Source organism: Poecilia mexicana, unplaced genomic scaffold (assembly GCF_051168715.1).
Source record: "Poecilia mexicana isolate PSO_F unplaced genomic scaffold, ASM5116871v1 scaffold_17, whole genome shotgun sequence".
Classification (NCBI taxonomy): Eukaryota; Metazoa; Chordata; class Actinopteri; order Cyprinodontiformes; family Poeciliidae; genus Poecilia; species Poecilia mexicana.
The window spans coordinates 9022081-9047231 of record NW_028263386.1 but is presented as its reverse complement, the minus strand read 5'-3'; the positions used below and the strand labels follow the sequence as shown (position 1 = coordinate 9047231).

The 25151-nt window shown below is 39.0% G+C and overlaps 1 protein-coding gene across 5 annotated transcripts in view; it reads right to left on the bottom strand.

Moving 5' to 3' along the window:
- The window catches only part of LOC106914758 (protein tyrosine phosphatase receptor type F), a 235999-nt gene that overhangs the window by 160317 nt on the left and 50531 nt on the right, over positions 1-25151 (bottom strand). For 3 of the 5 annotated variants that reach the window (XM_014981784.2, XM_014981785.2, XM_088014932.1), the window contains exon 1: positions 13381-13733. The exons of the other annotated variants lie outside the window; for them this stretch is intronic. Coding sequence is in view for 1 of the 3 variants with exons in the window: in XM_088014932.1 (XP_087871058.1) it covers positions 13381-13384 (4 nt within the window). In the remaining 2 variants the exon portion in view is untranslated. Of the gene's footprint in view, positions 1-13380; positions 13734-25151 lie in introns of those variants that run through there. 5 annotated transcript variants of the gene reach the window in all.

Genomic DNA, 25151 nt, shown 5'->3' with positions numbered 1-25151 from the left:
CATGGCGGAGCGAGGTAAAAAATGGCTTGCAGTGCAAAGTGCTGTGAAAAAGGGGGCTTGTATATGAATCAAAAAGCATGCCCGATGTAAAACAGACATCCATCAGGCGAGAGAAATGCTGTGTATACCTGAACCAATAAACTGTCGGAAGCAGCTTTCTTTATTTTATTTTTTTTCCCAGGGTTTACTGAGCACAGAAAAGTATAATTGGGTGCCCAGTGGACTATTTAAAAATGTTGATTTTCAAGCCAAATTTATACAAATCATATTCACCAAAAAGAGAATTTTCCATGTTCAAAGCACAATTAACTTTGGTGTGTGGAAATTTCCCTCTACGTATTTAAATCTATTCAAACTTTCAAATGTCTGTTGTCCATACGACATTTAAAATCTCACATGTTGAGGCCTAAAACAATGGGAACAAAATTACACATTACTCAACTTTAAAGCAAAAGCAGAATTTGACTGTGAAGATAATTTGTGCAGAGATAAGTTTCAGAGATGGACTCAGCAATATCATTACTGTGAGGAAATCATTAGATGGCCAGCTGGTTGGATGGATGGAAACATTTAGAGAATGGGACTGGGAATAAAGTCTGAAAATCTATTAAGTCAACAGCCTTCCTGCAGCATCAAGATTTAAAGAAGTTTTATTATTTCTTTGTGTTAAAATTTTACCACGGAAAATGAATAAATAAGCTTGTTTCTGAGTTATAGTTAAACATTAATTTAGCCCAATAAACTTAGATCTATTCTCAACAACAGATGCCTGGAAACATCAAGAAAGAAATTCAAGCTGCCAAGCAAGAGAGATGAGCTGAGACGTCACCACTTGACGGTTTGCTTGTGGACAGATGGTGCCGTAAAATGACTAGGCAGACAGCACAGAAGGCACGGACAACCCCGCACCCTCCATTCACACCACGCAGAGGACTTGGACTCCCCCGCCCCCCACCACCTCCGAGGCAGAAAGCCTTGCCTCCACCAGTAAAAGACAAACACAGTGAAGGCATGTGAGCAAAAAGACTGGCTAACACACAGCTCCGTAGATCAATAGCTCGCCAAACGGAGGCAGTTGTTCCGGCTGAGCTCAGTCCATGGATATTTCATGGATGGATTTTAGGAACCAGAAAGAGAAATACAAACGAGAGCGGGGATATTTAAAGAACGATCTCTGGGTTTGAGTTCGGGCTGCATTGCATTCATTCACAACAACTGGCTCTGAGGTGGTAATTCTGCACTGAAGTTTGTAAGAGAAGGGTTTTTAAGGGCCCCATGCTTTTCAGCCGGTGCCCCCACTGTTCTAAATCAATTACCTCCAGTCAGTCAATGCTTAGAGTGAGGGGGGGGTATTGTAAATCAGCTTGGTGTCAGGCCAGATTAGTAACTGTAAAGAGCGAGGAGTGTTGTGGACCCTTCAGAGGCGGACATGAGAAAGAAGCTAGGGCCTCGATCCTCTGCTGTAGGGAAGCAATTGTTTGTAACAATCTTCACAAAGTTTTAATTTTATAGAAATGTAATCTCAAACCAGATGATTCGATCCTATAAATTACCACAGCTTTATAACCTCTGAAGAATGTGTAAGACTGGCATTATTACTTCACTTTTTTCTACAAGGTGGATAGGGCTGAGAATAAATTATTCTGTTTTCCTCCATCTCTTTCACAAGGCAAATCCCTGCATGGTTGTGGGTTCGCAAGAACAAGACAAAATAGACTGAAGTTATCAAAAATGACAAACTGCTTCAAGAAGAATCCAATTCAAGCTTAGATCAGACTAGAAAATTAAAGACTTTGAAGTAGAGATGATCAAATATGGGCCAGACTCAGTAAAAACAAACACTGACAGCCAGCAACAGATGTTAGCTTTAGCGTCATTAGCCGCTAATCGTTAGCCAGCCACAATACTCTCACTGAGCATTAAAACTGTTCTCTATTTTTAAGCCTTATAAACATCGAGATGTGTTTTAAGTAATGTGTGTGTAGTTATGACATTTATTCAAAAAATAAGAATCAAAAGTCACTAATGCGATATTTAAAATAGCTTTTTTTTTTTTTTTTTTTTTTTACAAAATAGTGAGACTTACTCACATAACTCTTAAAAGCAGACGGTCTGTGGTTGTCCGACTGCAATCCAACAAGCAGTTTCTTATCTCACTACATCTGTTAAATGCAAATTTGCTCCTGAGAAATCCGCTTCGTCAGCCACAGTATTCTCTCAGGTAATAAAAAAAACACATACACAGACGTGAGGAGAGTTAGCCGTGGACTACGTTCAGTTTATGACACAGGATATACGATATGTCTCACACCATATTGAATGTTTGTCTTTAGTCGGTGCCGGAGCTCAGAAGAAATAGTATGTTGACACAACGCGTTATTTCACTTTGCAACAGGGCATGTAAAATGCACATGGAAAAGCAGTCCATTGTGGTCTGAGCTACAGAGGAACAAGCTTAATATTGACTGAGGGAAGGGTCAGACAAACTCAGGGAGGGCTGGGAAAAGCCCCTCCTGTAAAACCTGGCATTTGAGGTGGGAAACAGAAACATCATATCTTATGGTTTGTGGCGCAATGCATAAGGCTCTGTTTAAAAAGGATGATCTCCTCATGTGAAACGGGCTTGTGGAAATTTAAAACAGCACATGCCACAGAGAGATTCATCTTTTTCCACAAAAAGTCTATTATTTTCACAAAGAAAACCAAGGCTGCTTGTCCTTGTGGAAACAGTTAAAACCCAACATATTCAGCATGCATAAGCTGTTATTGCACAGAGGATCCCACAGGTCCTAATCCAACTCCTGTCCATGTCTGTGGCCTCTCAGTTCCTGTCTAACCAGTGAAAAGAGGCAGATCCTAATAAGCCATTCTGTCTTTCTGTCAGTCTGTGTTTCCCTCCATCCTCTGGCTTCTTCCCCTCTCTCTTTTCCTCCCTGACCAAGCCTCCTCCTCTGTCTTTTACCCTGTCTAAGCCACGAGCCAGCCTGCTGGAGCAGATGGAAGCATATATCCCCACTGCTCTCCGGAGGACTAAGGATTTAACATGTAAAAGAGATGAGTTTGAATTTGGCAAAGGCCAGAGGATGAAACAAGCAAGAAAAGTAGGAACTCTTAGCTTAGGCCATGTTCATAAAACTAGATCAATCTCACTGTAACAGGCCAATAAATTATAAAGATCCCAGCTTTAAACTAACCTGGTATGCATCTGTTTGGTGTTAAATCAAGCCTTTTATTGTGCCCTAAATATCAAGATTTGATAAACAATGTAGGTGGATAAGTCAGAAAGCATCATAACGTTTTACTTTTTTATCATGAAGTTCTAAGCTGAAAATTTAGGCTTTGTGCCTATAGTAGGCTAATAAAGGTGATCAATCCTAATGCCAAAATATCCACTTGCTGAGGTGGAAACAAACACATTTGAAGCCAGGTAGAAAAAAAAAATCAATAAAGTCATTGGACGCTTTAAGTCAGGTTCAAATTTTTCCCTATACATCAGCTCTGTCTCCTTAAACTGAGGCTCCTAAAAGTTTCAATTATTGGGGCTGTAGCAACAAATTCAGAACAAACAAGATTTAGTTTTTGTGTAACAAATAAAATAAAGGCTTCATGAATGTAACAATGTTTTAAAGAATCTCTGTTCAGTCTGGAACATTCCAGTTCAGTTTTGTCCACTCCAACTAAACTTACACTGCACTTTTCAAGCCATACCAGCCACTCAAAATGAACCATGAGTCACATTCACCTGCAGCACTCCTAGAGCTTATGTATTCACTCAACTAATGTTCAGATAAGCAGGAAACTTGGGTTGAAGTACCAGGTATATGGGCATATTCACAGGGGAGGATGGAATTAAACTGACAACTTAATGATGATTAACCTTCCCACTTAGATTAAATCTGTTAAAATGCCTCAAAATACTGTGACCAATTGAAGCAAATGCTAACTTAAGTATCTTCTTTAGCAGGTAACAGTCAAGCAGTATTCCCACAATAAAATAGCCATCTGCTCCAGCCCTGGTAGGAAGCTTTCAAACAGTTGCAAGGTTCACTGTGTGAGCTAATCAAAAACAGTAAAATAGCCTTCATGCTTAACGGTAATAGGAAGCTTTTAAGCACACACAGTAAGCTTCATTAGCGGCTAACTGCTAGCCATTTGCATTATTCTCACAATAAAATACACTTTTGCTTCGGTCCTCATTAGAAGCTGCATTGTGGTTGTCAAAATTAATTTATAGGCTTCTCAAGAAACATCCCTAAATTCCTGTGAAGTGCTAATAAGGTTTCTTAGCAAATGCAAAGTTTAAATCGCTAGCAGCTTACTGTTGGCCAGTTGCAGTACCTTTACAGTGAGATAATCACCTGGTTAATCCCTAATAGGTGCAGTAGCTAGAATCAGTTGTCATCTTTAGCATCTAAACCAAAAATAACCCTTATATTGAGTGCCATGTGGTAAGTTTAGAATTGTTAGCTAGATAGCTAAATTATTATCGCAATTAAAATAACTTTTGATTCAGTCATGATAAAAAGTTGGTTGCAAAACATTAAAAATGTTAATGTCTAGGTTTATCAAAAATCTGTGAAAATCGTTACATTAAGCAATAACAGTAAGCTTTGAAGCTGAGTCTAAGTTTAGCTTCATTAGTAATTAATTGTTGGACAGTTGACGTTTTCTCACAGAAAACAGTCGGTTGCATCAATCCTGATAGGAAGGTACGAGTAAGTGGCCAACTTTAGTATCCAGACTAAACATGAACTCTGCATTATCTCTTTAAGAAAACTGCTGACATTTTAAAACAAAAGCTTTTTTTTAGTATTGCTGTTGGTGAATAGTTCATCAGTTGCTCTATTCTTGCTGTAAAATAGTGCTTTGCTCAGAAGCCATATGTTTGACATACTCAGCTAAAAACTATGGAGTAAAACTTCACTTTAGTGTTGATAGGAAGTTCTTCAACAGACATTAAATTTGATGTTATTGCAAATAAGGGTTAGGTACCCATAATATTCTAAGAGTGCTTACAAATCAGTCTTACATCAACTTGTCACCTCAACAGGATGCGAGTCAGCGACAGTGAATGGAAATATTTTCCTACATTACTTACAAATCATCTGTCACCTACTTTTCTATCAGCTATGTGAAATGCTGCCACACAACCAATTTTAAAGTATTTGGAACTTCTTCATTGCAAATGTTGCTGGATACTGTCAGCCATTAGTCAAATCCCTTTATTACAACAAGGTTAAGTCGAGCACAACCAATGTCAAAAGTAGAGATTTCAGCATAGATTTAAACAGGTGTCAAACCAAAAGCACTGGATGTGACTACATCATGCTTTTCTTGAGATCTTGTCCCTCAAGATATAGCTATATCCCCAATAATAGCCTCATACCACATTGATAAACATACATAACCCACTGAATGCTTACTTGTGTTGAACTGCCATGGGCAAGAGTAAATTGGATAAGTCCGGATGTCTCTTGAGCTTACGTCAGCAGAAATCGTGAAGTCAGACCCACATTTTCCTCAACACCTCACCTTAGTCCACCTCCCAGGTAATGAGAAAGTATCTGGACAGTGCATCTGTCGTCTGAGGGAAGATTCTGCTTTGTCCTCAATCTCCACATGGCAGCATGACAGACAGGAGGAGTGCAGAACAACGGGCCGACGAGGTTGTGAGCGGTGCAATCGATTGCCAACTGACTGGCAAGGTCCATTATACTGACAGGCCGGAGCCACAACACGCTGACCTGCACATCACCAACGTCCTCATTACTACCTATGAATCTCTCTCTGGGACCAATCTCTCTGGCCCTCTCCCCACTCTTGCTCTATCCTCTCTCTATGGTCTCTCTGGCCAAGGCATACAACTGAAATTCACTCCATCAATCTAATAGATGAGCTTAAAAAGACGCAAAAGCCACACCTAAGCAGCAGCACTATAGTTAATGCACTAGGCTAATATAAAGACAAGGAGTGCTTTTCTAAAAGAAACGGCAGCAGAACTGTACATTTAATAGAATTATTGAAAAGAAACTTGAATTTTTTTTACAAAGGCTTCTACCTCTTTTAAAGTCGCCACCGTGTTCAACAGTTCACCCACTTCCTTTCCTTCTTTTTATGCTTGTCCTCTGTATACCTATTTATATTTATTCTCTTCTCTGCAGATGTGATTTATCTGCCCCCAGACTATCAATTACCACCCATAAAGAGTCATTATTCAGTGCCTCCACTAACCACACACATACACTTTCTTAGACACACATGTTCAAAAATACACCCAAAGAAAATCTGGGTTCATTCTGAGCTCTTGAGATTTGAATGACTCATCAAATACTTTGCTTGACAAATCACTTCATAAAAAAATATCTTGGCAAGAGCTCCTCCAGATATTCAGCGCAAACACGTTCAATCAAGCAAAGCCGGCATTTAGATCTGAGCGAGTCTTCTTCTTAATTTTTTAATTTATTATTATAAAAGAGACGCCAAGGATGTAATTTTTATTAAATTAATCATCACAATTCATGAAAAGACTGTTACAAAATGTTACTTTAGATGTGGCAAAGCCCATATTAATTATTAGATAAAACTTTTAAATAACAGCAGATTTGCAAAAAACTTTGGGCAAGTTAAATATATTGGTAGAATAGCACAAACATGGGAGCAATCGTGCCTCGTTAAAGTTTCCAAACCTGTTAAAAGGTTTCACCTATTGTCCTCTTGCAACCTCAAGCTTCAATTAACTTTATTGGGGTTTTAAAGGAAAGACTACCACAACGTAGTGTATAATTATGACTCACTTCCCTACATTAACAATATAAAGCATACAAACCATTCCATTGAAGCTCTGGTTGTATGTCTATGGCTGTTGTCTTACTGGACAGTCAATCTCCACTGCAGTTAAGATTTTTGGAGCCTATAACAGATTCCCTACCAGGAGTGTCTCGTGTGCAAGTTAACATTGAATATTGATGTCCATCTCTTGCCTGACTCTATTTAACTGCTGAAAGCCATTGTTTCAACTGGATTTATTTAAAGGTATCTTATTAAAGCAGGTTGGATATATCTGCATGCAACACAGGTTATAATTTGTAAACCAAAGTCAAAAGCCAAATTCGATCCTCTCAATTTCAAAACTACACACCGTTTTGTGTTGGATTGCATTTTGTCATGTTGCAGCCCCAGACCTCAGTGTGTTTCATTTCAATTCTATGTGGCAGACGAGTTTTTCAACGCACTCGAAAAGAAAGACCTGTCCAAATTCCTCCTGACATGTCGTCTTAGTTTCTGAGAGCGATTAGGCTGAACACCAGGCTGTTCCACACACAGGAAGACAAGTCGGTACAGGAGCCCGTCACTCACCTCATCAGATCCACCCTGATGTGGAAAGTGTCTCTGTCAACAATTGACAAAGGTCAACAATTGACAACCCATTGCAGTCATTCCACAGGCTGGTTAAATGCTGTCTTTCAAGGTTCTGTTAAACTTGGCTGAGCTAGTTTTTTTTTACGGATTTTAAAACTTCAGGCTTAGCTCTTAGTCAATCACAGGAGGTGAACCGCCAACCAAGAGGCAGAAATTATGCAGATGGCCTAAGCTAATAACCTCCTAAAGCTCCCATGAGGACTGCAGACTACTTTCTTGTCATGCTTGGTCTCTTTAGCAGTTTTCCATACAGCACACAGAATCAGCTTGCCAAGGAAGATCTAAGAAAGCAAATTTCTTTTAAGTGAGGCATCATGTCTAGTCATAGAAATCATTAGAATAACTTATTTGGGTCAGAAAGCTAGTAAATGTAAATTAACAATGAACTGGGATCTCCCTTTAATGCATGACACTCTGAGGCAGTAACAGCTCAACATCAAACCATAAAACTGCTAACCCCATGAGACACTGAGCCAGGGGAATTAGGAATCTCCTTACCAATAAGTGCAAAAAAAGCATGACACATAATTTAAGCAAATTTAAAGGCATTTCAATGGTATAAATAAACGCTGAATGTGACAACACAAAATGCTAAGTCTGTGAAAGAGACTGGTTAGGCTGTCTTCTCAAACTGGTTCTCTTGTCTTATTTTAAGCCAGGGAAGTCAAGACTCCCATGTTTACTAATGCAGAAGCAACCCCTTTATCAGGGAAGAGATTTGTAGGGAAGAGGCAGGGGATTAGCCATTAAATTACCAGGCAGACAGCATCCCTGCTCTAGGGTTGTGAAGCAGTAATCTCCAAGGCTGGAGCGCCTTGGAAAGAGTGGAGGGGGGTCTCCAGATAAAGGTCTGGGATTGCTGCGGCAGAACTCAAAACAGTCCAAAAGTTGCACACTAAAAAGCGAGTTTAAGGGTGACTTTCTCCAAAGGGTGGTTTACCTTTTATTGCAAATGCTTTAATAGGGACTGACCGCATTGTGAGGTTTCGCTTAACAGCCGAGCGCCAAGCGGTGCGAGACTTTAAAGGCATTAAAAGAGGACTCCTGTAGCTAGGAAGAGCTAGTGGAATTAGATTCTGGTGGCCTTGTCCGTGGTTCTTGTTCTGTCACCTCTTCCCCCTCCCTTCAACAAGCAGCGCTTCCCTTGGAGAAACACCCCCATCTTCACACACCCCCACCACCTCTGGACACAGGAATGTTTCATCAACGCCACAGCCCCCAGCATCTTTACCAGGCCACAGTGGGCCAAGAGGCGCTGCACAGGCAGGCCATAAATAAGTCAGGCGTTATAATGAAACCAAATGAATCTCCATCCATCTTCACAAAACAAGCCGGGGAATTGAGAATTCTGCAGGAGGAAGAGACATTGCCCTATGTTTGAGGATAAAGCACACAGTCGAGAATACAAAAGCTGCATGCTCAGATGCAAGCCTAGGAATGAGTGTGAAGGCTTATTATTCCATTAGAAGTGACATGTGTGGGCTGATAAAGGAAGGGACAGGAGGGCTGGTGAAGTAATGAAGTGGAATGTCAGGTTTAAGCATGGCATTATTTTTTTAAAATTGGGAGTCTGAGCAAACAAGGGTTGCTGGTGAAAGCGGTGAGATATATCAGATACTTGATTATACTTTTGAGTACCGAGTTATGAATAAATCCAGCAAAGCTTCAGTTGTATTTGTTTCACTGCTGCTAAGCATTACAGTTACCCATCATGCTCCACAAAGTAAAGCTGCAAGCTTAAATTCTCAATGAAAGTAAGTCTGAACCAACCAAATTTACACCTTTTAATCATTAAAGGGCAAATATATCAAACTCTGAAGCCATAAGACCTATAAATATTCACAATATGCTACACAAGTAAAAATAATGTTCACCACTGCGTTTTTTATTTTGTTTTGTTTTATTAAACGGTTAAGTAATTCACTTTTGTCAGTGAAGAGGGTTTTCAAGCCATGCTTTTTAAGAACAGGAAGTGAGTACCATATATGGATGATGTGTCATCTGGATTCTCTTAAAGCAACACACTACATAGGTACAAGGACAGTTTGATGGTTAAAACAACATTTTTGACAGGGACATGTTAAACAGATGTGATGTTGCGTATTTGTAACAGCCTGTTAAAAACAGTTTCTCTGTTCAAAACACTTTCACCCTATGATTTTTATATAAGTGGAATATTAAACTTAACCTAAAGGCTTAGTAGGTAAGAAAATGTTTAACATTGCTTATTTATATTTTATGTTTCTTTTGTCAGAACAAATAATTGCCCTTTCCCACCAAGTAATCCCTTTAATCTGAATAGTAATAGTATCACACTGGTTGTTTTTGTCACAACTGGCTTTCAACAACGCATTGAAATAACTCTACAGGATGCCAGTTTGCTAGGTCTCCAAGATACTGAACTCAGACATTTATTATTACTTTATAATAAAATTTCTCTTTAAAAGAGAATTAAAATTATTTCATTAAAAGTTATTCAGCAAGGTACCCAGAAACAAAGAAAAAGATTCATCATTTCAGTTCTCACAGAATAGAATAATTTAGAGCAACATCCTTTTTTCAAAGCCAATATATTCCCAGCCGGCACCAATGCACAGGTCATATAGAAAGAAACACAAGTCCAGACTTATCACATATGAAGCGTTCCCAAAAAACATTCAGCTGCCCCTGGAAATAGAGACCTTTCAATCAACACGGAGGCATAATTGGATGATGTGGAATTGAAATGAGTTTTCTGCAAAGAGGGAAATGTCCTGACTGACAAAGTGGATTTGTTTTCCCCCCTTTGAGAAACTCAGAGTTACGGTTTAAATGAAATGTGCAAGGCCATGAGCAGAAAAAAAACACTGGCCACAAAGGATGCAATTGGAACAAAAAACACAATATATAATGCAAAACATAAGGCATAGAAAGAAGACGTGAAGTTGCTTTAAAGAGACATTGAGCTAAAGTTCCTCTCCTTATAAGCAACAAAAATAACACCACCATACCTAAAATAAACATGTTTTCTAATTTAGATTTGATCTTTCATCAAAACCCTAATACAGTGTTTATCAAACTTATCCAGAAGTCAAAGGAGAGGTGCAGACCTAGTTCTTTCAAATGAGCTCACTGCTAGGGGCAGCTGAGAAAAGAAGTCTTGTCAAAACACCGATGACTGCAGTGGTAAAGATGGCCTTTTTTTTCTAAACCTTCCTGTCAGCACCTGTCGAAATGAATGAAAGGCCGGATAAAAAAAAGAAGTGTCACAACTGAAACCAGAAAGTGACTATCAGCAACCACCGACACATCACACGGCGGTGGCCGCTGATTGACATCTCACATTATGCTCGGCGTATACGACAGACTCGCAAAAGTAGAGCTGTGTAAACATGTTATTTGGCACCCAACTCCGGATTGACAATTAGGCGTTGTCATCATGAAACAACAACCCATGACCCTGTCAACATCGAGGAACAATCCCTGACACATGCACGAAAAAATAAAATAAAATAAAAAAAACACCCACTGCTGACATTTTAAAGTTGACACCTCGAAATCTGCATCAACGCTTTGAGCTTTAATAATTCAATAAAAGCAAGCAGGTTTTTACTTACAGCATGTGTCACGGATGACTGACAGAGTCACCGCCACTAGCATTGATCTGTGATTGTAAGCATCTCGCATGTTCAGATTCGAAAGGAAGCAACTAAAAAAGATTCGCCATGCGTCAATGGCCCATTACACGTCACCCAGCTCACTGACGATGAGAAATCAAGTTCTACGGAAAAATCCATATGTTCACCCCATAATTACTTTTGAAAAATCCGGTGCTGGTGGTCGAAGGCTGTTGACTGACTGACTGACTGTTCCTTTAAGGATAAACTCTTCAGAGACAAAGAGAGCCTCCCAACAAACCAACGTCATTTAAAGTTCCTTGCAAAAGGATCGGTTAAAACCACAAGCCTCAATGTATTTTATTGGGACTTCATGCGGCAGAAAAACACAAAGTAGTGCATCCTTGTGAGGTGGAAGCAAAATGATGCATTTAAAAAAAAAAACGCTTTTGCGTTAAATGCCTAAATAAATAAAAAAGATTTCACTATTAGTGAGTTAAGTCCACTGTGAAGGTCATCTGTGAATAAACAGCATGATGAAGACCAATGAACACAGCAGACAAGTCAGAGACAAAACAAATCCCAAGATTTTAACATCTCCTGTAGCTCATCTGAAAACGGAAAAAAATACAGCCCAACTGCAAACCCACCACCTAAACCAAGAAAAGCATGGTGTTGAGGGAATCAGGGTATGGGACTGCTTGTCTTCAGACAAGAGACTGAAGGATGAGAAGAAAACTAACATTGCACATTATAGCTGTGAAACATGGTGGAGTTTTATCATGAAAACAATCCTAAATATACAGCCAGAGGTACAATGAGAAGATTTATGTCAGTTCATTTGCTAAAATGGCCTAGTGAAAGTTCATACCCAATTAAATGGCAAGGTCTGTGACTAAAAATTTGTTTTCATTACTTACATTTTTCTGTGTTTGTCACATAAAATGCCAGTAAACTGCAGAGGTTTATGGTTGTAACATGACTAAAAGTCAGGGTGTGTGAATGTGCTGCACATTTAGTCATTTAATCCAAAGTGCTTCCTGAATTTCTATCCAAATCACATAATATTTGACTGGAACCTGACTACTGAAAAGTGGCCAAGGCCCCATCGTAAAAGCTGGAATGATGGGTCAGTGAACGGCACGGTGGAGCTGAAGGAAGACAACCTTCAGGTCACGACATGCAGACGTGACCTGAAGGCTCACGGATTGGCTCCGTTTGCACAAATGGTCACAGCGGACAGCTTTTAGCCATGTTCGTTTTTGCTACCCAGCAGCTGAACAGACATTTCAACCATCTTGAGTTTCAAACCAGGTTTTCGGGGGATTTATACCACTCTGTGTTAAAACAAACGAGGGGTGAGAAACGGTTGCTCTGCTGAATCTTTAACTAAAAGAAAACAATAACTGAAAAACAGTCTCACAAGATCGAGGAAAAGGATTCTTATTGGAGAACAACCGACCTACAGGGAAGAACATGTCTCTTAAAGGCCAAAAAAAAACAGAAAACATGTCAGAATTGTGTTTTTGGAAAGCTTGAGGCAGCTTTGGTGGGAAAGGGCAAGAAACAAAAAGGGTATTTTCTCACAGATATCCAGGGCTTGTGTTGAGCAACAGTATTCCTGTGCAACAATTGGCAAATTACTTGTGAACAAGGAACGTTTTTCAAAAAGTGCCAGCATTGATAGAAAATAAACCTGTAAATCACACAAACATCCATTACAGGATATAGTTAGTCGAGACCCAGTCATAATTTATGACTTCCAAAAGTTCTCCTCTACAATTATCTGGGATTTCAAAGCTTTTCAGTGTCTCCACCTCACTGGAATTTGTGTCGCTTAAATGTTACCCCCAAAGATTGCCCATGGAGGTAAAGGCAACTGGAAAAACAGGTTGTTTGGCCTCAAAGTGCAGGGCCTAATGCGGTGGAAACGGCAGGGTGTCTCACCTTTAGCAGTGGTAGCTAGGGGACGTTCTATGGCCTTCCTATTCAAAGTCCTCTGAATACATAGGGGAGGGCTCGCACCAGACAGGGCAATTTGCCAGAGAACCAGCCAATAGAGCTAAGCCAAGACGAGGTTAAACTATTGTTTTGGCTTCACAAGCAAGAATGAGCAGGGACAAAAAGTAAAGGAGACAAAAGAGCGGTAAGAAAATACCTGAGCACTCAAGTGGAACACATCAACTTATTTTGCTACTTTTATCATAAAAAAAAAGGCAATCTGTAAACGGCATGTTAGGGATTTCTTGACGATAAAGTTCAAACCACCACAAAGAGGTCAGCATGTTTCACAAAATGCACCTGTGCCTCACCTATCGCCAAGTGTAAAAACTTCATCTCAAAATGCTCAAAACTCCCAACTCACCCATGCATGTCCAGTACGTCCACTTATAAAAAAATCCTTTTCATTCCTCCTTATTCTGAGGAACTTATTCCAGCAATAGAGCGAGGGAAAGTCGGAATCCAAATCCAGCGAAAGAAAATCCAGCAGTATCCACAAAAAGAAAAAGATTATCCCTGAGTGATGTCTTTGGAAAAACAAAGAAAGAGAGAGAAAGTAGTCCCCAGTTCCTCCTCAGTTATTCCGTTCACAGCGTTTTCATTAGACCGGAGGAACTCGGCTGCTCGGCTTCCCCGGCAATAGGTTTCCAGCTGTGGCTGCGGGGAGAGATCCTTCAGAGTCAAAGCTTGTTCACACACTGAGCGGGGCGTTCAGGGACTGCCCGGGACAAGCCAAACCCACCCCGTGTGATGTCACCGGTGTCAGATTTCAGGCATTAGGAGGGAGGAGGCTGCAATAGAGGGGCTTACCTTTCCTAAGGACTGACCAATGGGACGCAAACCTGAGCTTCACCTGAATGCAGAGGAAAAAAACAAAAGTCTGGAAGAGCATGTCTTCTCATGTTTATCTTAGAGACTCCATTATCTATTGTTCGCCTTAGAAACGGAGTTTAATCATGAACAGAGGTTGATCATAAACTCACTGTTGATTTTAAACGAAACTCTGCTATTTGTAATTCAAATCCATATTGTTTTGTTTTTGGGTTTTTTTAAATCACACTTGATTAAAATAAATAAAAAATCAAATCAGACATAGATAACCTGAATATGAAAAACATTTTCAAATGATGATTTCATTTATTAAGGGAAAAACTATCCAAAACCTCCTTGCTCTATTTTAAAAAGTAATTACTCCCTTAATCTAATCAAGTGCATCAAGTTTAAATGCGATAATGGACTGAGAGACTTAATTCACTGTGGAGGGGTTCCAGGTCTAAATAGCCTTTCTTAAGTCATAAGAGAGCATCTCAATCACATTTAAATTCAGACTTTGACTAGACCATTATAAAATCTTTAATGTTGTGCTGCATAACCCAAGTACACCACAAACAGATGGACAGACATTCTCCTTGAGCCGTCTCTGATAGATTTTTTCATCAAATATACAAGTTGGTATTATGTTTTACACCATATGTAATGTAATATGAACACATACCTTCCAAAAACAGCTACAGTTTTAATATTTTTCATCAAAATGTTTTATAGGGGGGAGGATTGGGTCTTTCTGTCCTGTTTTTAACTTAGTACTCTCCCATGTAGAATTCAGTCTCTTTCTTATTGTTGAATTAAGAAGATTGACGTTAGCTGAAGTGCTTGAATCCTCCGTTACTTTAGATTTTGTAAGGTGCTCATCTATGACCTCCTGGGTGAATCATTGATGGACTCTTGGAGTAATATTGACAGGTTGGACACTCCTGGGAAAGTTCACCATGGTTCCAGGTTTTCTCCATTTGTGGAGAAAGGCTCTAATGGTGGTTCACTGAAGGCTAAAGCCGTAAAAACTTTCTAGACTGAACGATGTGAATAAATGTTTCTCATCTGCTGTTTGGCATCTTTTATCTACTTCATGTTCTCTGTAGCAACTTCTTTATCGTACACAATTGACATTAATCAGGTTGTTTTGGATAGCTTTTGCCATCTTTGTCTAAATGGGGTGATGGGGTGAAAAGTACATTTGAAAATTAGACATTTTATTTTTCAGTGTAACCTAATCCATTAGTTTTCATTCAGACTTTGGCATACATATAAGGTAGTAGTCATTTTTAAATAGTTATTGGGTTGAATATCATTTTTCTTTAACTTCCAAGGTGGGTTTGCTCTTGCAGGTTAATAAACCATAAATAATTCCCACTGGCCGTTTTAAATGAAATACCAGGACGCATTTCCAATTCGATAAGCAGCTGAAACTTAGAGGACTAACATAGCATAACCTTGAAATATACAAACATCCCCAGGAGACTCTGATAATATATATCCACTTACATGTTTGTTGGATAATAAAACGGCTTCAAAAATAATTCGCTCTTCTTTCTTTATCACAAGAGGGGAGGAAAAAATAATGTTACAGGAGGATAAATATGCAAAATCCCCATTCTTAAATCTGCAAGGCTTCGAGTACACACATGCATAATTTTCGCAAACACACAGTTTCCCCATTCCCTTTGGTCAAACTCCGCTAGCCATGGAGCTAATCATCCACAACAGATGTTCAGAAATGTTCAGTCGGATTTATGACGGAGCTCAGAGGAACAGCCAAGTCAGCCCCTGGTGCTGTTTTTCTCTCCCGTCCTACAAGGACAAGGGATTGCACCGAGAGAGGATGTCAGCACAACAATTCTCTCCCCCCGCCAAAACTACCATCCGAGACGAGTGCGCCTTAATAGATCACAGAGACTCGGGACCTCGGGGGGAGTTTTGCTCATTTATCCCCAATAATACTTGGTGCGATGTTACTCATCCAGCGATGCTTCAACTGTGTTTCACCCTCCAAGTAATGATGTTTGTTATATAAGTCTGTGACACTGCTGATACTGCAAGCAGGACTGTGATAAATATTTTTAGACGGAGCAATGCATAACATTGCGTTGCATTGATGATAAAACAACACATCTACATCACCCGGTGCAAAAAAAGATGTAGTGAATAAATATTGGTTTAAGAATTTTGTTGCTCTTGACTATTGCAATTCATAATGACTATGAAATGGAGCTGATTTCAATACATTAGCACAACAAAATACATTTAGAAAAAAGATATGAATATAAACATGTAAAATATAAAACTCCTCCAGGTTTGCTGAATATATTCAGATTTTTTAAATTTCTCTTGCTTAGGAATAAAATACGTTTCAAGGTTGAATGGACCTTGAAGCAGAACTGCAATTAAAAAAAAACTACTCAGAATTGATCACAATGTCTAAACTTATATCTGGGAGATAGATATCTGTGTTTGATTTGAAAATAAATTTGATGAGTTTGTTTGCGCAATGCTCAAGGCTGTTTTTAAACAGACCTCTTTATCCACATGTATGGGGTTCATTAAGGCTGTGAGAGAGCGAGAGAGAGCAGGACTTTCATCAGATGATGAAAAGGTTGAACTGAGCTTTCAACCTTTTTGTTGTGGAACATACAGGTTTTTGAAACATTGACAGCCTTCTGGAAATCTCAAAGTTCAGGTAAGAAATTTCATTTTCTTGCTAGAATGAAAGAGAATCTCTCTCCGACACTTAGAAAGTCAGACAGAGATACGTTGGAATTGGGGATTTTATGGTCAATGGCAGAGATGGTTTGAACTTTCTCCTTCTCTCTCGGCTCTTTTGGTCCTGTTCTACCTCAATTCAGACTCCTTTTTAAGTCTTCTTGGAGTTGGGATTGGAGTTCAGGTATTATTTGAGCTTTTGAGATGCTAATCAGCAGCTTCTAATTGTAAAAACAATACCTTGTCGACATCTTTATGCATAATAATGACTATCCTAAAGCAAAAAAAAAAAAAAAAACTGAACTCCATTAAGCTGCACAGCATCCAAACCAGTTAATTATTCATAACAGCGTGGGTAATATATTTTATGTGCCTGCAAAACTGCAAAACATTACCAACAGCAGACTCTATCTTTCTAAGAAATGAGAGAAAAGCCTTCTTTCAGCCTACTGATTTGCAGTGTTCAGCTAGAGGTGGAGCTCAGGCAGTGCCATTTACAAAACTCTAGTCACTCTAGCAACTTCTCCGGCCTCATTAAAAATTATTTTAAACCCCTGAGAAGATATGGAGAAACATTTTATCAGTTTGAAAACCGTAACTTTTTAACCTTTGCATAACTTCATGCTGGTAGCCAGTCCAGTGTTGCTGTTCTGGACACTACGTATCTGTAAATGCAACTCCAAAAACAGAAAGATGTTTTCTGTCCTAAATAATGATTCAAGTGTGTATCTCATGGAAACTTAGGTTACCTTATTAAAAAGCAATTATATTTCAACTGTAAAAATAAACAATATGTTTCAGCTTCCCGTGCTGCAACACCAGTACACAAATTTGTGGAATTAGGCATGCACAGTGAACAGAAACTTGTCAAAATCTACTCCATAACTATCTGCAGGAGAAAGAACAGCCAATCTGGACAGCCTGTAAACATCTCATTTCATTACAAGCTCGCAAGAGTTTGAGGGGAAGCTTCTGGAGGATAATGAGTCCACCCACGCATCCATAAGGAGAGGGAAAAAGTAGTATATTTGTGGGTGTAAAATGTTTGTGCCAAATCAAATGTCACATGAATCTGAAATGAAAATCGCCGGAACGAACTGAACCTCGGAGTGGGAGGTAAATTTTATTAAACGCACAACGTAAGCCATTTCACTTTGAGTGTAATCCCATTTGGGTGCAATGTAAAAGCACACAGATGGCTCTTGAGTTGTAACCCTCAATGAAAGTTTTAAACTGTTGCCCAAAGGGACGTTTGGTAGTTCAAGCAGTTTAAAGGCTTCTATTGAGCCCCGCCCCCATCTCTCAAGAACTTGAATAGAGTTGGAAACCCCCCCGCTTTACCAAGACAGACAATTTATAACACTGCAACAACCATCCATCCCCCCACTTGTTTCATCAGACTTAAGGGAAGTTGACAACCTTTTAAATCTGAAGCAGCCGGCCTCTCTTTACTACCAAACCCCACTTAACAATTGAAGAGTAGTCTAGTCTGTATTTTTTCTGGTAAGATTGAGCAAAGCTTGTTGTGTGGCTCAAGGGTTGAAGCATTCACGAATCAAACTACCAAAAACTCAGGCTGCTGCGAGATGGGATGAATCACACTGGCCCTGGGTTTTATCAATTTATCCGTCTACAACAAGTCTGCAGAAACACTTAACAAGGTTAAGCTTGGAGGTAGGAAAACAGTTCAGCAGAGGTTCATGGAGTGATCTGAATGAATGATACTCGCACCGCAGAAATAAACTTGGCTTCATTGTTGGAACTGATCATCATCTATAAGTCAAGCAATGTCGTGCTGAGTCATCCGCTCCTCTTCAGCCTTTTCACATTTGGTTCTATTACAACCACAAACTTCTGTATATTTTTTTTAACTGCATGTAACAAACTAATATAAAGCTCTAAATAATAGTGAATTAGAAGAAAATGAATATTTTCAATCGTTTTTAGAGCTTTTATGGTGTTATGTTATGCCGATGACGGTCCGATTTATGTCCCACTCAAAACAGACAGTTATGTATTCTGTCACATCACTACTTGGGGGTTATGGGGTGATAAAAGACTAGATGGCTATGAACTTTGTAAATTTTAACAAGATAGTGGTGATGGTTTTTGGTGGTACCACTGAGCCCGCTCCTGAAAATCTGGGCTTCACATTTACCCTCACTTTCCCCCGACTGCCAACACATTTTGGGCCAAGTTTTAAAATTATTTTATTCTAAATTGCTAAATGGTTCCAAGTTACTTCTCTGAGCTGTTGCAGCCGTTTACACTTTGTTTTATTGAGTTCTAACTGTTGTAAATATACATCTGCTTTATTTATTTTAATGCATTCTTTTATTCTATTCTCCACTGTGGCTGTAGTGCTTTATAAAAAAAGTTGGATTGGACTGAATACAATGAAGTTTGTTCAAACAGCATGCATTCCTCTGCAAGTCGCTGTAGCTATAAATCTGCTGCATTATCTAAAGTAATGCAATTCTGTTAATCCTTTAAAAGGAATGCAAACAGTTGTGCATAACTTCCTCATTCACCAGGGGACGTCGTCAAACACAATACTGGCTGCATGCCAGTGAAAAAATGCTGACCCATGTCATAAACACTGAGCTGTGAAAGTCAGTGTGCTGCTGCTGATGGGCTCTTTAGACTAGCACTATGTCATCATGTCCAGAAGCACAGCTGGGCAGCACCTGTTAGTTTAACATTCCCAGGCAATTTGCAATGTACTCAGGGTTGGCTACTGCCACTGGTTTTGTTGGCTAATTTGCTTCCAGGCTGAAACTGGGGGGGATTTATATAGAATGCACAGACCACACTGTTACTTACAAATATGAGTTGGGCATATTTGCAGTTTGTTAGTGTAACATTTAACCTCACTCTGAGATGCAGAATGAGATGTGTTAGTGGGATAGTTCAGGCAAGGCAGCAAGCATGAGTAAATATCTAATTATGTCTAATCATATGTAATTTTCTTGATGCAACGCACCAAATTAGAATTCATTAATTCACATTAAAACATGCAGAATCTGCATAAGGAGCTAGTTAAATATAAAATGGTCTCCAAGAATGCAAAACTGTATTCTTTCGCAATGGGAAAAAAAGCTTTTGAACATTGTACTTTTGCTCAACGTTTGCCAAGGACACGATTATGGCTGTGATTTTTTTTTTTTCTTTCTTCCCAGGACTGTCTGCAGATAACACTGGCTCCTGCATTGAGGGGGGAAGGTGATGGTACAAAGCGACAGGAGGCATAAAAAACACAAAGGACATGGGGAAAAAAAAAAGAGCACATAAAAACACAGATAAGATAGTGATTTAATGGTTCTGACCTTCAGTGGGAGCAGGCATGAGTACTGGCCTGTAAAGATGCTGTATGTATCAACGTATGTGGAGGTAGCAAATATAAAAGCCAAATGCCATATTTCAGAGACAAAATCCTTGAAAGCAAAATAATTTCAAAAAGCACTTTCTGAAGCATAAAGAGGTAAGTCTTTAAAACTAGATATTCACTACCAAATATGGACGATGAGCTACAATCTGTACTGGTACTATCTCAAAGTCTGTCTCAAAGTCTCCTCCTTATGAGATAATCCACAAATTTATTAACTCAATTTGGATATGGATAGTTAGCTTTAGCTACTTTCTAGCTCCAAAAGTAGTTACTTTTTTAGCTAATTTTATCTGGATTTTTTGGGCTGTTCTTTGCTCACATTTCTAGAGATTTTGATTTAGGCCATTGAAATTTATATAAATTATCCATGATTAGTTTATTAATTATCCTTTGGAGCCTCAGTACCTTGCTTTCTAGGCATTTCTGCAATGTCTATATGGACTTTTGGCTGCAGGCGGCACAAAAAAAAACAGAACAGAAAAAATAAAAAATAAAAAGACCAAGACAACGTAGGTTGAAGGGATAGAGGAAGGGACCTGTATTCCTGGTTCTCACTGAAAATCAAAAACAATGAGCGCTCTCCATTACACTCTGTTGCTGTCAACTGGCAGGGCACGCTCTCGAAGGGGAACAGCCGAGCATGCCGCCGAATGCATGAGACAAATCATTTTTATCTGGGACCCCGGCGGGTATTGACAAACCGAGGATGCATTTAGATAGCCCAATTAAAATGGGGGAATGAAGCAACATCGAAGCACTTTACAATAGCGTGCCCCCTTCCTGCCCTCAGGGGCGGGTTGGGAACACCCTACGAGTTTCTTTTCCTAAGTGATACTATGTTGTGGTGGGTTTTGGGGTGACAGAGGAAGTAAAAAAACAGGTTGCTCAGAGAAGTTGCTTTGAGGTGAAATATGGAATATGGAAAGTGGTAATGTTTGTGGGAGGAAATTATGAACCCAAGTGACATATGTCTTCAAATGGAATGGCAAAATTTTGCACAGTGCTCTTTGGGAGTAAAACTGACTGCTTTAGCAACAAGACGCTCAAAGCTATATTACAAGGTCAGGACCTGCAAGCAAGAAAAGGAGCTCAGTACATCTCTCCAAGTTCAAGGGGAATCTGGCAATCGATATGGAAATACCCTCCACGTATTCAGATGTACTTTAGCTGGTGACCTTTAATGTCATCCACTTCCTCATACTCCTCTCCCCACTTGTGTATGACTCCCACCGGTTTAATTTTCAGTCCACTATTTGTCTTCTTGATCAATGATCATCCCGCTGAGATTACAGTCAAGTGCATTTTTCAAAAAGATATCTCTGCGCTGGCAGACACACAAAAATCCCATTCATCAGACTCCTTCAAGTATGTTAAAAGGTTACAAGACTAGGATATCTCATGATGTCTCACCTTCTGTGTAGGAGGAATGAGAGTTCTAGCCAAAGCAGCCCGTTTCGTTCTCAGAAGCAGGCGAAAAAGGCAGAGCAACACTGTGGTATGCTCCGAGCAGCTGTTCAGTAGTGTTACATTTCACAGGCTGTAGTCGACAAAAACGCAAAGCTGTAAGGCCTTTCTACAATGCCTCCTGTTTCTATGGCTATTGTCAGAGAAAAAAGTCCATCTCCAGATATAAAAGTCAGTTTCTAGAGAACATTTCCTCCTAGATGTCTGCAACTCCTAGTTTTACTACATATAGAATTTTGTCTATTAAATGCCTAAACCATTTGTTGGAACAAGGGTTTATTATGCAAAGTAAATAATTTACATTTTACGTTACTAGAATGTAGAACTGTTTATACCAGGAGGGGTAAAAGTACACTTAAGTCACTGGGTGTTTCCAAATCCAGTGTCTGGTTGAGTTCTTGGTTTACCATGAAGACCGGAAGATAAGCAGCTATGAAACTGGACGCTCTGGCCTTCAGATTTATTCCCGCCATTGCTGCTGTGTACGTTTTGTCACCTAGCAACCGTGAAGTCAACAGATCAAGCTGTTAAAAAATGGAGCTCAAAGTCTTCCTGTTTTTTTTTTATTACTTTTTATATCCTTTTAATGAATCAAATTAAAATATTTCTAACATCTATTTAAAAAACATATATGCTGGTCTGACAACACAACCACCTTAAGCTTTTAGTTTTCATACAGCCAAATTTGAATACTTATATTTTAAACCATATTCCACTCCGTAAAAGAACATTAATTTGTTGGTAGAGCAGTTGTTAGCAATGTTAGCTTGCAGCCAAAGGTTTAAAGTTTCAGTACTGGCTCGGGGTCTTTTCATCCATTAGTTTGTTCTCTCTGGGTTTCTCCCCCTCTAATAGTCCAAAACCATGTATGTAGGTTGGTTACTACAAATGATCAGATGCAGTTTAGAATGACAAAAAAAATTGTGAAAGAGCTCTTTCACAATGACAGGAAATAAACCAACAGTTGCTAAATTTAGCATTGCTAGTGGCTAACTGCTAGCTAGTCAATGTACTCTCACAGAAATGTATCAATCATTTATATCTCGTCTTTCACTCTCTTTTGCGGTTTCTTATTTCAACACAGAACACCAAATTCTCCCAGATAACTGACTCAACTGAGTAATGAGCTTTTTTAGCACTATTACACTAAAGTGTTGCCAGCCAGCCTAAAAACAACGGACTTTTTCAGCAAAACATGGCAATCATAGTAGCATGCTCCTGCCTCATCACACCAAGTCAGATTCTGATAACTAGATTGCTCTAAGCAATACAGACTTCACTTTGACAAGAAAATAATGCTGCATTTCAATATAATGAGATCTTGTATCATAACACCTATAAATGTCATATAAAACACTGATCAGTATCCAATTCTTCAGTATCACCAGAAATTCAAACTCTGAATAATGGATTTAGAAGAACTAGTTGTGTTTTCACCGTTCTATGAGACATTTTTACTTCCCATCCTTGCATTAATTTGGTGTGGAGTGCTTTAGATACTTAATCTGATTCATTTATTTATTTTTGATGAGCCTACAAACAGCAACATGTCTTTTGTATTCTTTGTATGCACAAGTGAGTGAGATCGGTTCATGACATTTTAATCTACATACATGTTCTGAGACTTCAAGCAAATAGAAACTGAGAGTTGGGTTTAAAGGGCAATTACATAAAGCTCATATTCCTTTCAAAATAAAATACTGAAATACAATGACAATCAAAACAAGCATTGAAAATATGTGGTATATGAAAAGTGTAGCTTCAGTCCCCCTGATGGAGCAGGTATGACATGTATGAGAATGACGATAACAAATCTAAAAAGCTTTCTGTGAGTTTTCTCATAAAAGCCCCACAGAGCAGTCTCTCATAACCAGGGGAGGCTACACTTCGTCTCTGACAGGACAAGCTTCCAGATGTTTTTCCTCAATGCATTTCTGCTCCAGATGAAAGGAAGAAAAAGGTGTTACAGTGGCACTCGGGAAAATAAGTAGCTTCACTGGATAAAGGGAAAAGTGTCAATTACTTTTCTTGTGCACTCAAAAATCTTGTGGGTGTATGTGTCAATATGCACCAATGATTCTGCATGGTTCGTCATTTTATAGGATTTCAAACAGCAGATTTGAAATAAAACATTTTAGTAATAATTTTCTTTTGGTCCAATATACTTATTGAATAGAAAGGGCTGAGTAAATACAAAATGCAGATTTCAAATGAGGATTTCACTGGTTAAAGGGAAAAAAATGCTTTCCAAGCCAACTTGGCCCACTGGAAAATATAATAATCCCCTAGATCTAATAACCTGTTCAGCCATTGGTAGCAACAACTGCTTTGTGGGATAACCGGCAATAAGTTTTATATCCCTGTGGATGAATGTTGACCAACTCTTATTTGTAGAATTGTTTTAAATTAATCACATTCATTTTTGAATATGAGCAGCATATTTAAGGTTATGTCACTCAATCTAAATCAGATATAAGTCTGGACTTTAACTAGATCACTCCAAAACCTTTGTTTTGAGTTTTTTGAGCAACTTGGAGGAAGACTTACTGGCACACGTTAGATCATTAGCCCAAGGCCAGTTGAGCTTAAAAGTCACAAACCAATGGCCAGACATTCTCTTTCAGGTTCTTTTGCTAGAGAGGAGATTTCACAATCAGTCAATCAATCACATAAAGTTGTTGTAGCCTCGAAGCAACTCCAGCTCCTTAGGTTACCACTTTATCTCTTCATCTGTTGAGCTAGTATTCCACCAGATGTGATGGGAAGGAATCACAGTTTCCAAAAAGTTCATATTTGTTTTATACAATATTTTTTTTTCCAAATTCTTGGAGATTAGATCATTAAACGGATCTTTGTGTTCTTTGTTTTAGCCTTGAAACTCTCCCATGGACGCAGTTTGGCTATTTTTGTTGGAACATGAATCCTGACATTAGGTGAAGCAATTTAAACCTGCAGTGCTCTGGATCAGTCGATGAGCTCTTGGAGATATTTTGATAGGTGCACTCTTCCATATTTACCCATTTTTTTATATCGCTCACTATGGTTCAATTTACTCAAAGCCTTAAACATGGCTTTGTAACCCTTTACAAATGGTAATGTAGTGCACCCTTTGTATATAAGGGGGTTAAGCACTACAACCACCCACAAATAGCTAAAATGTGAGAATGCTTGATAACCCCCAAAAAACATTCCAGCATATTTGAATAGTTCAAACGCCAAACATATCTACCTACCTACCTATCTTCAGTGCCAATGAAAATAAATGGCACTCCTGGATTGGCTGCTTTGCAAACATCAGACAATTTTTGTGTGGACTGGCTGTGAGTATAGAAACTGAACCCAAATGAGTGTGCAATTATATTTTTATATACGGTAAGGTCGGTGCAGCTGAAAACTGCTTTTTGTATTTACTAAAGGTGATCTTTTTATGCTTTTGTGGTTTGTTTGACATCTAATTGGCATATAAAATGTAGAAAAAAGCAAATTATGAGAGGGGCAAATACTTCTTCTTATTATTTCTTCTTACTCTACTGAAAACCAGAAAGATGTACATCAAAAATGCTCTAAAACTGATACATAATATGCATGAGAACACTCCTTCCCATCAGCACCACACACACATACACACACCCTTTCAACAGATGAAAAGGCTGTCAACTGAAAGCGTAATCCATCACTTGTGCCATTTTGCATTTGCAGGGTCTCCTCTCTTTTAACAATGGCTTGACTGACAAGGAAAGATAAGG